Source organism: Balaenoptera ricei, chromosome 3 (genome assembly GCF_028023285.1).
Source record: "Balaenoptera ricei isolate mBalRic1 chromosome 3, mBalRic1.hap2, whole genome shotgun sequence".
NCBI classification, from domain to species: domain Eukaryota; kingdom Metazoa; phylum Chordata; class Mammalia; order Artiodactyla; family Balaenopteridae; genus Balaenoptera; species Balaenoptera ricei.
The window spans coordinates 126,190,555-126,205,201 of NC_082641.1; the positions used below are offsets into that span (position 1 = coordinate 126,190,555).

The following is a 14,647-nucleotide window of genomic DNA, read 5'->3' on the forward strand; positions in this document are numbered from 1 at the left end:
GCATTACGATCTCAGAATTTTTCTCTCTGAGCTCACTATTACTGTGGAAGAGCGGAGGTCAGTATTCCTCTCCAGGAAACACCGCATGGGGGAAGGCAGGACTTACACAGACCCAGATGCTCACATAGCACTATCAAGACTCTATGTGCGGGCTTCCCTGGTGGCGCAGTGGTTAAGAATCCGCCTGCCAATGCAGGGGACACAGGTTCGTGCCCTGGTCTGGGAAGATCCCACATGCCATGGAGCAACTAAGCCCGTGCGCCACAACTACTGAGCCTGTGCTCTAGAGCCCGCCAGCCACAACTACTGAGCCCACGTGCTACAACTACTGAAGCCCGTGTGCCTAGAGCCCATGCTCCGCAACAAGAGACACCACTGCAATGAGAAGCCTGTGCACCGCAACCTAGAGTAGCCCCTGCTCGCCACAGCTAGAGAAAGCCCGCGCGCAGCAACAAAGACCCAATGCAGCCAAAAATAATAAAATAAATAAATATATATTTAAAAAAAAGACTCTATGTGCATGGGTTTTCCAAAGATCACTGCCTCCACTAAGTGTTATACCTGATCCATGACTCCAGTAAAAGACAAGTGTCTTATCGTCTAGAATTGGGAAGTGGTCTCCAGCTTCCTTGGTTCTTTCCTATCACCATTCACCACCCCATGTGTTTATATCTGTCAGTGGCTGTGCTATATCACCCACCAGATAAGCCACTAGCTTGGCCTGGCATGTCCCAGCACCCCAACTCCTCCAGCCACCACCTGCAGGCTCTAGGTGTGGCTCAGCTCCCAAATCAAAGAAGTAAGCAGCACGGCTGGTGGAACAGCATGAATTCAGTCTTGATCTCAAGTCTCATGCATTCCCGGCCAGCTATGCCTGGGCCCTGGCATGGTATCTCCTCTCCTCTCAAACCCTCAGTCTTCTCTTTTTCTCATTTTTCCTGCCCCCAAAGTTCAATCTCTGTGGCTGAGTCCTTGTTTCTTCCTTCCTGTGTGGACATCAGTCATGAGCCTGTGGTGAGGTGACCTCAATACACCTGCATTCCCAGACTTCCTCTTCAACCCCTGCTGGGGTTTTCCAGATCCCTGCCCTGCCTGGATGAATGTCTGACCTCTGGCCAGAGCCCAGCCTCCACTAACTGGTCTTATCCTGTTTCCATAATGAGAATTGCCACTCACAAGGGGCTGACCCTGGGCCAGGTGTTGCGATACAAACTTTCAGTACACATTCTCTCATTTACTCCTCACAGAAACCCCAAGCCATGAGAGTTCTTAGCTCATTTTGTACATAAAGAAACCCAGCGGGTTTTTAAAAACTTGTCCATGTTTGCACTGCTCGTTTCTAAAGTTTTATGTTGAGCTCTCTGCTGTTTTGTCTTGTAATAACAGCAATGACAGCAAATGTTACTTAACATTTATTGAGCACTTAGCATGTGCTAGGGGCTTTACATGCATAATTTCATTTAATCATCACAACACCACTAAGAGAGCACTACTATTATCATATCTATTTACAATGGGAAAAATAAGGCTTTGAAGCATAAGTAACACAGACCAGGTAAAACCCTGAGATCTAAATCCCAGGATCTAACCCTGAGAATCGGACTCCAGAGCCCCCTACAAACCCTCAAGCAGTGCTCAATTTCTGGCTCAGAAATCAGCTTGTGGGAAGGTTTGGCTTATTTTACCACTTTAACAACTTCAAAATTTTGAAGGACATAAGCTACCTCAAACCCTGAACAAAGCGCCCCCATCGGCAAAAGTTGGGTGGTGCTGTACATCTTAGCCTTGTGATCAAACGAGAAGGTGTCAGCAAAAGCAATTCTTTCCTTGTTTATGATTCTAAAAATGTTACGGATTAGTCATACTAACTATACTGAAAACCAAACATTGAAGCATTTTTTTTTCAGTTCCACGGAAGTAAGATGCACAGGATAAGAATAAAAGCCAGGAATAATGACTTATAGGCTACTATTGTATTCACATGCAAAGAATCATTATTTTGCAAAGACCTGTTGCATGCAAGGCATTTCTTTCTAAAAAATAATATGCACATCCTTTGTGGCACTTAGCAACATTTATGTGATACCTCTGGCGATTATGTGTATAATATCTACTTCCTGAACTAGATGATAAGCATTGTGAGCTCAGGGACTATATCTCATTTGTCCAGTTTTTAGCACAGTGCCTGGGCCATAGTAGACGTTCAGCAAGTATTTGTTGAATCTATCCAATAAAGCCACAAAGTTCTCATGGACCCCACCTGGTTCAGCTCTAGAACTGAGTCTATAGACAGTCTAGAGTACAGTCTGTATTGTGTCACCTGGAGACAGAAGACAAGACCCCCTAAAGACCTTTCGCATTGAGAGATTGAAAAACTTCATCAAACTAAATTCTGTAGTTATCACCCTGAAGGCAGAGAAAGCAAGACTCAGAAGGTACTGAACAAAGGGACAGCAAAGTGTCCCAAGACAAAATCCTGAAGGCTGAGCCAAAGTTTTCACCATCTACTTGCTCTCCCTTACTACCCACCATCACTAAACCCTAGAGAAAACCTTTCAAATAGGAGGAATATAAATAAGTAAAAAAGCAGTAATGGGTAGTGAAAACCACCTTAAATTAAGGATTCAGGGATCTGCGCTAATACCAGTGAGGCAGGTAGTATAAGCAGTCTGGACTCTCCATAGCAGGCAGAGGTCCGAGCAGATGACAAATGAGGCCATTCTCATCCATACAATTCTGAGAGGTTTCACCATACAGTCATCTACACCTACTGCTTATTGCGGGTGAAAATTATTGGCTGAGCAGGCAGAATACATACAGAGGAGTTAAGAACAAGCACTCTAGGCCAAGGGTTGGCAAACTATGGCCCATGAGCCAAATCCAGCCTTCCACCTGCTTTTGTAAACAAAGTCTTATGGGGACACAGCCACATTCATTTATATATTATCTATGGCTGTTTTCACACTACAACTGCAGAATAGAGTAGTGAGAGAGACTACATGGACAGAAAGCCTAAAACATTTACTATCTGAGTTTTTATTAGTGTGCTGACTCTTGTTCTAGACACAGATTGGATATCAATCTCTGCTGTGTGGCTTCATGCAAGTTACTTGACTTCTTTAGTTCTCAATTTCTACGACTCTTTCTCCTTCATATGGTCATCCTGAGATTGCACACTGCTTGGTAATCAGTGCATGCTCACTGAATGCCTTCTGTTACTATTATGACCATCATTTTCAGTACGGATGCTGACTGTGCCAGTCCAGAGGCCCACTGCAACCCCCTACCCCCATCCAACCTCCACATCCCCTCCTGGGGGACAGGCTGTAGTCCTCTCTCTCCTTTAGTACCTATACCTAGAGAAACATCAAACTCAGTCTGTTAAACCTACAGAATATCTTTCAAATGTATCCTCACCTTTCCATTGCTATGGCTATTCCCTTGGCCCAAAATGGTATTCTTACCCTTTCCCACTTTTCAAAATCTTTCCTATCCCTCCAGGGCATCTTTAAATGCTATCACCTTTATGAAGTTTTCCCTGACAGATGCGCCAACCCTCAGCTGAAAGTGTTCTTGCCTCTCCCTCCAAACCCGTCCCTGCAGATGCCTGTCATCTCGCCCATGAACGCTTCCTGCCTTTGCCTGCTATGGCTTTGAGCTTTCCGAGAATGGAAATCCCATGGGGGTAGTTTAGTTGAAAAAATGTGTCCATTATATCAAAACCCACTTAATAAATTCCTCCTAGAAATCAGTGCCAGGAACAAATTTGCTCCAACAGATACATTTGTTTATATTCTTTTATCAGACAGTGGGAGCCTCCTATGGTTTTTCCCCTTTTACCTCAGCTACCAGGAAGCTTAGAGCAAAATTACAGTAACCACCTCCAGGTGCATGGAAACACCTGTTAATCTACCTCTGTTAGCTGGTCTTTGTTCTTTTCTTTTTTTTCACGAAGGCTTTGTAGGAGTAAGTGATTTATACATGCTAAATAAATACAGCATTAATAGAAGTTCTCCTTGATGAACTAAGAATCCTGAAAAGGGATAACCACCTTATGTTTGCAGAGGTTTCCTCTGACACCTAAGGTACTTCCCATCTTCCTCTTAGTATCGCTCATATTAGTGGGAAAGGAGGAAAAGTGGATGTTTATTTCCTCCCAATTATACAAATAAGAATCTCAGATATCAGAATTATAGAATACTAGGATTAAAAAATCCTAATCTGGATCAACTTCCAGAATGATGAACTAAGGACCTCCAAAAATCAATCCCCCACAAGAGCAATGAGAACATGAGCAAAAATTGTCACAACCAACTTCTCAGAACTCTGGAAATTAACAAAAGGCTTGCAACTATTCAAGGAGTGGTTACTCAAGAACAACAGCTGAATCTCCTTAAGAATAGTGACTTGTGTTGCTTTTTAAGTTGCTCTAGAGGCATCTTCTCTCCCCAGCTCTGTGACAGCCTTAAAAACTAAAAGCCTCTCAACCATGGTAGCTGGGAAAACAAGCAGCCTAGCAGCCATTGAAAAGAGCACAATGAGTGTGGAATTCCCCAGTATTCTATCCCCAGGGAATTGTCACTATTTTACCTGCTTGGAAGTTCACTGAAAGCCTCCACTCACAGGGTTTGATTTATATAAACTAACTCAGAGATCCCTCAGTATAAAACAATCTTTTCCCTGAGGAACATGTTTGTCCAAAAAGATCAGCAGCAATTGTTTAACATTGCTGCTCTCTGAGGTGGTGAAAACATTTGGAGCAAACAATAAGCTGACAAAAAAAAAAAAAAACAAAAAAAACAAAAGGAAAAGCTGGGAAATGAAATGTCCATTGGAGGCTTTGAAAAGTTCCAATGTAGTCCCAGGAATCTAAAAGACCACACAAGTATAAAACTGTGTGCATGCCAAGGAAACCCCTGAGGTTGTTATAAATTAAGATGTTAATTATAATCCCCAGGGTAACCACTAAGAAAAGAGCTGAAAGAAACACAGTAAAAGAAATGACAAAGTTAAAATGGAACAACAGAAAATATCTATTTAACACAAAAGAAAGAAGAAAAGGAGGCATTTTCAAAAGATATAAGATACATAGAAAACAAATAGCAAAACAGGCAGACATGAATCCCACCTTACCAGTAATTACATCAAATGTAAATGGATTGACTACTCCACTCAAAAGACAGAGATTGGCAGAATGGATTTTTAAAAACAAACAACAAAAACAAACAATTTTTAAAAACAACAATAACAAAAAATATGACTCAACTGTATGCTGTCTACAAGAGATACACTTTAGTTTCAAAGAAACAAATAGATTAAAAGTAAAAGTATGGAAAACTTTTGGATACACCATCCAAAAAGACCTTGAGTGGCTATACTAATATCAGATAAAAATAACAAAATTGCCACGAAAGACAATAAAGAAAAGTTTATAATGATAAAAGAGTCATTCCATTAGGAAGACATAACAATTAGAAAAATAATGCATCTAAAAATAGAGCCTCAAAGTACATGAAGAAAAAGCTGACACCCTTGAAGGGAGAAATAGACAATTCAACCACAATAATTGGAGATTTAAATACCCCACTTTCAAAAATGGATAGAGCAACTAGACATAAGAACAAAAGGAAATAGAAGACTTTAGCTATAAATCAATTAGACCTAACAGACATCTCTAAAAACAATGCAATGAATGGCAGATACACATTCCTCTCAAGTGCGCATGGAACATCCTCCAGAATAGACCATATGGTAGGCCTTTCTCAATAAATTTAAAAGGAAATCGTACAAAGTATGTTCTCCTACCACAATTGAATGATATCAGAAATTGATAACAAAAGGAAATTTGGGAAATTCACAAGTATGTGAAATTTAAACAACACACTCCTAAATAACCAAGGGGTCAAAGAAGAAATCACAAGGGCTATCAGAAAATACTTTGAGATGAATGAAAACAAAAATACAACACACCAAAACTGGAGTAAATGGAGTGAAAGCAGTGATCAGAGAGAAACTTGTAGCTGTAAATATTTACATTAAAGAAGAAGAAAGATCTCAAATCAATAACCTAACATTCCACCTTAAGACACTTGGAAAAAAAAGAGCAAAGTAAAACCAAAGCAAGCACAATTAAGAAAAATAATAAATATTAAATCAGAAAAAAAGACACAGAGAATAGAAAAACAATAGAGAAAATCAATAAAATCAAAGGTTGGTTCTTTTAAAAGCTTTCTTAAAAGGCAAACCTTTTGTTAGTCTGATCAAGAAAAATAAGATAAAAGACTAGGAACTAAAGTGGTGACATGACTACTAACAGAAATAATTACAGAAATAAAAAGAATACATACAAAAATCAGCTGTATTTCTATACACTGTCAGTGAACAATCTGAAAGTGAAATTCAGAAGACAATTCCATTTACAATAGCATCAAAAACTACTTCAGAATATTTAACAAAAGGAGTGCAAAAATAATATTCTAAAACTACAACACACTGTTGAAAGGGGTTAAAGCATACCTAAGTAAATGAAAAGACATTCCAGGTTCATGAATTAGAAGGCATGATGCTGTTAAGATGGCAATATTACCCAAATTGATCTACAGAGTCAACATTATCCCTATCAAAATCCCAGCTGGCTTCTTTGCAGAAATTGAAAGCTGATGCTAAATTTCATATGGAAAGGCAAGGGACCCAAAATAGCCAAAACAACCTTGAAAAAGAATAACAAGTTTGGGAGACTCACACTTCCCAATTTAAAACTTACCATGAAGCAATAATAAACACAATAGTGTAGTCTGGCATAGGCCAGACATATAGATATATATGGAATAGAATTTAGCACCCAGAAATAAACCCTTACATTTACGGTCAATTGATTTTAAACAAGGGTGCTGAAAACATTCAATGGGGAAAAATAATTTTTTCAACAAGTGGTACTTGGGCAACTGGATATTCACACAAAAGAATCAAACTGGACCCCTATCTCACACCATAATCAAAAATTAACTCAAAACAGCTGATTGACCCAAATGTAAGGGCTCAAATGACAAAACTCTTAGAGGGAAACAAAGAGGTAAATTTTTGTGACCTTGGATTAGGCAACGATTAAAAAAATAGATAAACTGAACTTCATCAAAATTAAAAACACTTGTGCTTCAAAAGATGCCATCTAGGAAGTGAAAAGCAAACACATGGATTGGGAGAAAATATTTGCAAATCATGTATCTGATAAGAGATTTTTACCAGAATACATAAAGAACTCTTACAGCTCAAAAATTAAACGACAAACAACACAAAAACGGGGCAAAGAATTTAAAGAGACATTTCTCCAAAGATATACAAAAGACCAGTAAGCACATGAAACGAAGGTCAACATCTTACTATTAGGGAAAGTAAATCAAACCCACAATGAGATATCACTTCATACCTAACAGGATGGCTAAAATAAAAAAGACACACAATAACAAGTATTAGCAAGAATGTGGAGACATTGGAGCCCTCATACGTTGCTCAAAGGAATGCAAAATGGTGCAGCTACTTTGGCAGTTCTCCAAAAGTTTAACTATAGAGTTACCATACAACCCTGAAATTCCGCTCCTAGGTACATACACAAGAGAAGTGGAAAAATATATTCACACAAAAATTTGTTCAGGAATGTACACAGCAGCATTAATCATAATAGCCACAAAGTTGCAACAACTCAAATGTCTTTCAACTTATGACTAGATAAGTAAACGTGATATATCCACACAGCAGACTAATACTCAGCAATAAAAAGGAATGAAGTACTGAAACATGTGACAACATGGATAAACCTTGAAAACATTACCCAAAGTGAAAGAAGCCAGTCACAGAAGGCTGTATCTTGTATGATTCCATTTACATGAAATGTTCAGAATTGGCACATCCATAGAGACAGAAAGTAGATTAGTGGTTGCCAGGCTAGGTAGGGGTGGGTTAATGAGAAGTGACTACTAATGGGTATAGGGTTTCTTTTGGGAGCCATGAAAATGTTCTGAAATTAGACAGTGGTAATGGTTACAAAACTCTGTGAATATGCTAAAGATCACTGAATTGTATATTTAAAAGACAATTTTATGGTATATGATTACATCTCAATAAAGCTATTATAAAAAGCTCAATTCAGGGCATTCTTCTATAAGAGTCCTGAGTAACCAGCCTCTACTTGAATACTTGTAATGGTAACACACTCTCTCCCACATAGGGTAGACTGCTCCACTTTTGGACAGTTCTTTTGAAAATTGTTTTCCTAACCATTAAATTCCCCACCATCTACCACAGTACCCAGTACATCAGAAGGGCTCCTGTAGTGGGATAAAATTCTGGATCAACATTTCATAGTGATATTTTTAAATGAAAAAAGTAACATGAGAGTATATTATGTAACAGAGCTTCTATCATAATCCCATTTAAGTAACTAAAAATGTGCAAATTATATATACCTAACATATATTTAATATAGAGAATATGTATCATATATAATCTTTCATATGTATAGAATATTTCTTGACGGATATTTAAAAATCTTTAAGTAGTTACTTCTGAAGAGTCTTAGGGAAAGGGAGGTTGCAATAAGACCTTTATTTTTCAACTATAACCTTCAGTACTGGTTTAATTTTTTTTTTTTTTTTTTACCATAAGCAAATATTGTAATAGAATTTTAAACAATTTAAATTTTAGGAAAAATATTTATTTTTGATTTGGGTGGTAATCCCTGATATTCCAGTTCACTATCTGTTATTTGGGTCCTTATCAGTGCAAACTCCCTGAGAAACGACCCACTCTGTTCTGTAGCTAATGCTCTGTAGGCCAGGTTTGAAACAGGCGGCTGGAAAGGGCATCTGAGGTTCCACTGACAGCCATCTGACGACTGTAATTGTCACTGAAGACCAGAAAGTCTGCCTCCAAGTTGCAAGCACCGTTTTCCCCTGACCTGAATCCTGAGCAAAGAAGCCAAGGGCTCCCTCGGGCCAACTCCCTCATTCTCCATCTTAATCTCCTTCCCGGCAGCCAAGTCAGCCAAGTCAGCGTGCAGCCTGCAGCTCAGGGCTGTAAGCTAGTGGACGAAATAAATAATTTACTAACTGCTTGGCTGCCCACACAAACATGTATGTCTCCCTGTTCTATGCTAGACACGAGGTCTGCCCAGATGGAGTTTATAGTCACCTACATCAAGACCTTCTGAAGCTACTGCAGAGTCTTTCAAAACCCCAAAAAGTTTAGGTCTCTGATCTTGAAGCCCCACATCTTTAAGAATCTGCCTCCAAACTTCAAGACTCTCTGGAGGAATTCTTATACTAATAGGGCTATTGCCAGTGTCAGCATAGCACAGCTGGCTGGTCCTAGACCTAACATTTTAGAACTAGAAGGCACCTCATTCAATTTAACCTTATAAATGGGGCAACCAAGAGACTTATTTAAGGACATGTTATTAGCTCATGGCAGGCTCAGGTTTCCTGACTCCTAATCCAGTTTTGGTCACTCCTCTCCCTGCTCTGTGGCCTGTGACTTCCTCCTTCCTTCCTTGCTTTCTTGGAGCAAGCACAGCCCCACTCCTTCTCTCCTCTCTATCACTCCCATCACCTAATCACCTAAGACGTCCAGTGGTCCTTCACACTGCCTTAAGACAGGCCTCTGCACTCTGTGTTGAGAGCATCCAGGGCTTACTCTTTGGCTTCCCCCTTAGGATTTCAGTGGGTTTTGACAACTGGAGGTGTGAGGAAGGCTGTGAACAAAGGATGGCAGTTGGGTAGGTGGACTGGACAGTGATTAATCAGAGACTGAACTTGTACACAGGGAGGGGTGGCAATAAACCTGACACATATTTGCCCCCCATACTCCAGTCCCTTAAAAGTCAGCTTTCCTAAAGCCCATTCTCACTATTCCTCACCATGAATATATGACTATTTCATCTCTAAGGTTAATTCAAGCCTACCTTCTGGATCTGCTCCAAAACCATACAAACTCCTAGGGTGCTCTGAACAGAAGCATGGTACGGCTGGGGCCAGACTTCCTGTCCCCTCACAGGCTGCAAGGATCCAAAACTCCCTTCCTGGGACTAAAGGCAACGGGATATTTGGAGGATACCTGATTCTTATAAGAGAGGGATGAGATGAGGGAGAGGGAGACAGAATGGGAGAGAGAAAGAGAAAGAGAGAATTCGTTATCTGATTATTAGTGATCTGATTGACCAGGTGCCCAAGTTACCACGTTGCCTAGAAAAGCAAAAATTGTCATTTAAATAGCTTCTCCTCTATCACCTCTCTCTGCTCAACACTAGCAATTATCCCTGCTCTACATTAGAAGTCATTCATAATTATGAGTACAACGTTACAATGTTAATCTGTCACAAAGTGAAATTAAATATCTTGCAAACCATGTAGAATTTAATGGAATAAATTAAAGGCTTGTTAGAAAGCAGAACTGCAGGCCATGTCACTGGCAAATGATGATCAGGCAGATTTGACCAGTAAACAGATAGAAAAGGGAAAATCAGCAAGAGATGGCAGGATAATCCACTTGAGAATAATTTAAATATCAAAGGGTGAAAAAAAAGGCTTGGATAAAAAGTTAAGTTTTGGGATATTTTTGCAAAAATGAGTCTTTCTAAGAGAGTGCTAAAAGTCAATCACAAAACAAAGGAGGTTTAATTGTGCTATTATACAGTTTTGTCAACACAATTAAGCTGAAAAGTTAACAGTTCTTTTGTTGTGTATTTATTCTACAACTTAGTGCATAGTTGCGATTATAACCTAAGCTTCTTAACTAAAAAGTGAAAATAAACTTAGTTTCATCGTTTCCAGTTTCATTTTAAAGGTAAGTTTCCAATCAAAAATTTTTACTGTGAAATTTTACACCCCTGCTTTCTGTGCATTTATTTACGTTGGTCCTTCCTCTAATACCAACTTCCTCAGGTAACGAAGACCTCCTGAGGGTTCCACGGTCCTCAGTGTAACTGCCACCTCTCTGAATTATGCACCCTCAGCCACATTCACTTGATGGGTTGTTATAGAAACACACGGGTAATTGTAACATAACCAACATGACTGAGCCCTGTCTACCAGGCACTGTTCCAAGTGCCCCATGTGCATTAACTGGTGAGGAAGCGGAGGCACAGAGAAGTGTAAAAACTTGCCCCAAGTCACACAGCTAATAAGTGATGGATGGCACTGAGTTTGCAATGTGGCTGCAGAGACCACGTTCTTTTCCACGATGCCATAAACATATCATGTGCATTTGGACTTGACTTCGTGAGGGAACGCACACTGATTCTCCTTAAGGAAGAAAAGATGTTCTAGAATTATCCCTGAGCCTGGACTCACCTGGCCGTATTTAGGTTCCGATAGAGCTGCCCAAGGGACTCCAGCAGCCTCCCCTCCATCTCCCGGTCCCTGAGTTGCTGAGCCAGGGCCAGCCAGTGCTCGTGGTAGGTGATACATGCCTCAGGGCTTGGGGACACAGAGCTGTAGAAATGGCAGAGGGATTTGGTGACCTGAAGCTGACCTGAACATAAAGCAGGAACATGGATGAGATGACTGGAGATAGGACAAAGGAAAAAACGACTTCTAACACTCTTCTCTGAAGCATCCCAGCAGCATGGGATATACTCACTCTTTAGGTGTTGATGCCTTAATCCGAACAGCAATGCCATTTCATAACAAAAGCGGCCACTGGCCAGCTGGCGTCGATAGACCTCAACTTGGGCCAACCAGAGAAGCACCTGTACTAATTCCATGTCTGTCTCCATGCTGGCCTGGAGTTTAGAATAGAGTTGCACAGCCTGCAGAAGATAGTCCCTGGCTGGCTGCTGAGTCCAGGATTTAAGGGTCAGATGGCCAAGATTGGCCAAAGCCACCGCCTGGTTGCGCACATCCCTTGCCTCCTGAGCTCTGTTCAAGGCCCGAAGGTAGCTGTTGGCTGCCCTGTTCACCCGGCCTTCACCTTGAAGCGCAAGTCCCAGGAGGTTATGGACCACTCCCTTTCGGGTAACACTCTCTGTCTCCTTCAGGGAGTATAAGAGTGGCTCGAGGATGTCCAAAGCCTTCTTTGCCTGGCTGGCTAAGAGATAGGCCCACGCCAAGCAGAGGGAAGACTCAAAAGCTTCCTGCTCACTCAGCAGCTGGCCTAGCATCAAGGCTTGGCTCAGGTAGTGGATGGCACCGTCAGGAGACCTATGCTGGAGGTACACTTTGGACAGGATGAGACACAGGGTCCTCCGGGTCCGCTCATCCACCTGCTCCTCACAGGCAGCCAGGGCCTGCCTGAGTGCTGGGCACGCCAGGGCAGAAACTTCACCCCAGCTTGGGGAGGGGATGCCAAGGAGCTTGGTGGTGTTCTGGAGGACCAGGTGGACCTGCCAAATTGGAAGGGCCATCCCTTGGGTGCTCTGAGTGCCCCGTTGCCGGACAGAAGCCACTGCAAGGTGTGGCAGATATTTCTTGTCATAGAGAAAACTCAAGATAGTGGCTGCAGCATCCGAGGTGGGAGGGTGTCCAGAGAGGAGCTGCAGGCGCTCAGCGAAGGGCAGGACCTCGTCGTGCCGGCCGAGGCTTAGGAGCAATCGGACGGCCAGGAAGCAGGCTCTGGCCTCCAGGGGGCAGCTGCCCGACACGATGCCCTGTCTCAGCACATAGGCCACCACATCCAGCTCGCTCTTGGCACTATACTCTCGGTCAGGCAGGCAGACCAACATGGCACCTGCCTTTTCCAACAGGCCCGAGCCTTTATGCCTCAGCCTCTGCCTCAGGTAGATGGCCGCCAAATTGATGTACAGGGCAGCCACCAAGGATAGGTCCTTAAATGCCCCATTGAGAATGTGGATGGCCTCCTCAAAGTACACCCTGGCCTGAGAGAGTTTGACCTTCCTAACACTTAGCCGGCCCAGGAGGAAACAGAGCCGGGCATGGGCCCAGGTCATGTGGCTCCGCTTGGCCCACTTCCTCGAGGCCTCCAGGTAGGCCACGAGCTCATCCTCCTCAGAGTAGCTGTAAAAGGAAGTCGTGAGGAAAGAGAAGGAAAAATCATAGAGGCTCTTAAAGTGGTCAGCATAACCCTCGTGATCCAGAAAAGCCAATATGGGGGTGAAGTTCTCAGCCTCCTCCTCCTCCTGACCGGTGTTCAGGTCCATGAGCAGTTCCGGGTCATCGAGGTCATCAGGCTCTGGCAGGTGATAGGTGTCTGAGGCGGCTGAAAGGAGCTCCTCCTCCAGGCTGGAGTCCTCAGAGCTGCTGGACTGTCTGGAGCCCACGGCCTGATGCTCCTCCCAGGCTCCACCAGGCCGGGTCTCCTTGAAGCCTTCGGGCTGGGACGCTGTAAGGGACAGGCAGAATTGAGCAACCCTAAGTACCTGCAACTATGGTGGCCAGCTCTTGGCAAGAGGCCAGGACGCTATCCTGCAGAACTGGAGGTCAGGTTCAGCATGATCTCTACTCACCGCTCAGATCGTTTGGAAGACTCTGGATGGATTCAAACCCACCTGGATAGAGATGAAGGACGAACCTATGTTAGGTCAGAATGGCCCAGTATGCTTATGCCTACAGGTGCTCCCTGACCAGTGGCCCCTTAGGACACTTTGTGTTTCAGTTTCAGACCATCTGCCATCCCTAAGGTACTAGGCAGCATCTTCCCTTCACCATCAATGTTGCAGGGACCTGAAGATCGTCTTGTTTAACCCAGTCACCTTACAGTTGGGAACTGAGGTAGAAATGAGAACAGAGTCAGAGAAGAAAAGCCAGAAACATGAGCTCTATGACAAGAGGTGTGGGTATGGGTCGGGGGGCAGGAGGTGGAATCTGAAGGCCCAAATGTCTGAGCAAGTTTATGACAAAGCCATGAACAGAACTCCAAGGGCAGTGCACTTTGTGGCACGTGGCACTGCCTCCCATTTATGTGTGTACAGCCTTCCTTCTTCCTTCCTCCATTCATTCATCATCCAGCCACTCAACAGACAGATTCAGTGTGCACAATGTGCTTTGTAAATTTGACAGGATGAGGTGACCAAATGTAAATAATGAAGAAAAGAAGGTAAAGAATCATCTGCAGTTCCTAAGTTTTGTTCCCTGAAGTACCTTGGTGGGATGAGGTGGGAGAAGGGACAATCTTGAGCAGTTTTAGACGTTTTGAGTTTGCGGTACTTGCAGGAGTTCTAGCAGAGAATGAAATAGATCTGCGGCCAAGGAGAAAAGTGGAGACTTGCAAATATGGATTTGTGACTGACAACAGGTCACAAAGAGTGGGTCAAAGTCCCAGAAGAAGGATTTGGAAGGAAACACAAAGCAGGTGGGGGAGGAGTGGGGAGAGGGGATTTGTGAATGAGCCAGAAAAACTTCAGCATTTACTTGCAGATGGGAGCCAATGAAGGAGACTGAAAAGGCAGTCTGTAAAGAGAAAAGAGGAGTCACAGAGACCAAGGTGGCTTATGGTGCAGCCACCTAACATAACAAAAGTGAAATAAGACAAGGTGAGAACCAAGAAGACAACCTGGGGTTTGGCAGCAAAGAAGTTGACCCCCTTGGCTAAAGCAGCCACAGTGGAGCTTGTGGAGGCGAAGGCCAGGTTCATGCTCCATAGGACAGGGGCTGCTAGAAAGAAGATTCTACCTCTTCCTGGCAAAGAAGCAATAGCCAGC

At 42.8% G+C, this 14,647-nt stretch overlaps 1 protein-coding gene across 9 annotated transcripts in view; it reads right to left on the bottom strand.

Annotated features, from left to right (window-relative positions):
* SH3TC2 (SH3 domain and tetratricopeptide repeats 2) overlaps positions 1-14,647 on the bottom strand; it is a 162,658-nt gene that overhangs the window by 110,468 nt on the left and 37,543 nt on the right. For all 9 annotated transcript variants that reach the window (XR_009502419.1, XR_009502416.1, XR_009502415.1 and 6 more), the window contains exons 10-12: positions 13,454-13,495; positions 11,632-13,329; positions 11,343-11,523 (exon numbers count right to left, since the gene is read on the bottom strand). Coding sequence is in view for 4 of the 9 variants with exons in the window: in XM_059917433.1 (XP_059773416.1) it covers positions 11,343-11,523; positions 11,632-13,329; positions 13,454-13,495 (1,921 nt within the window). In the remaining 5 variants the exon portion in view is untranslated. The remainder of the gene's footprint in view (positions 1-11,342; positions 11,524-11,631; positions 13,330-13,453; positions 13,496-14,647) is intronic.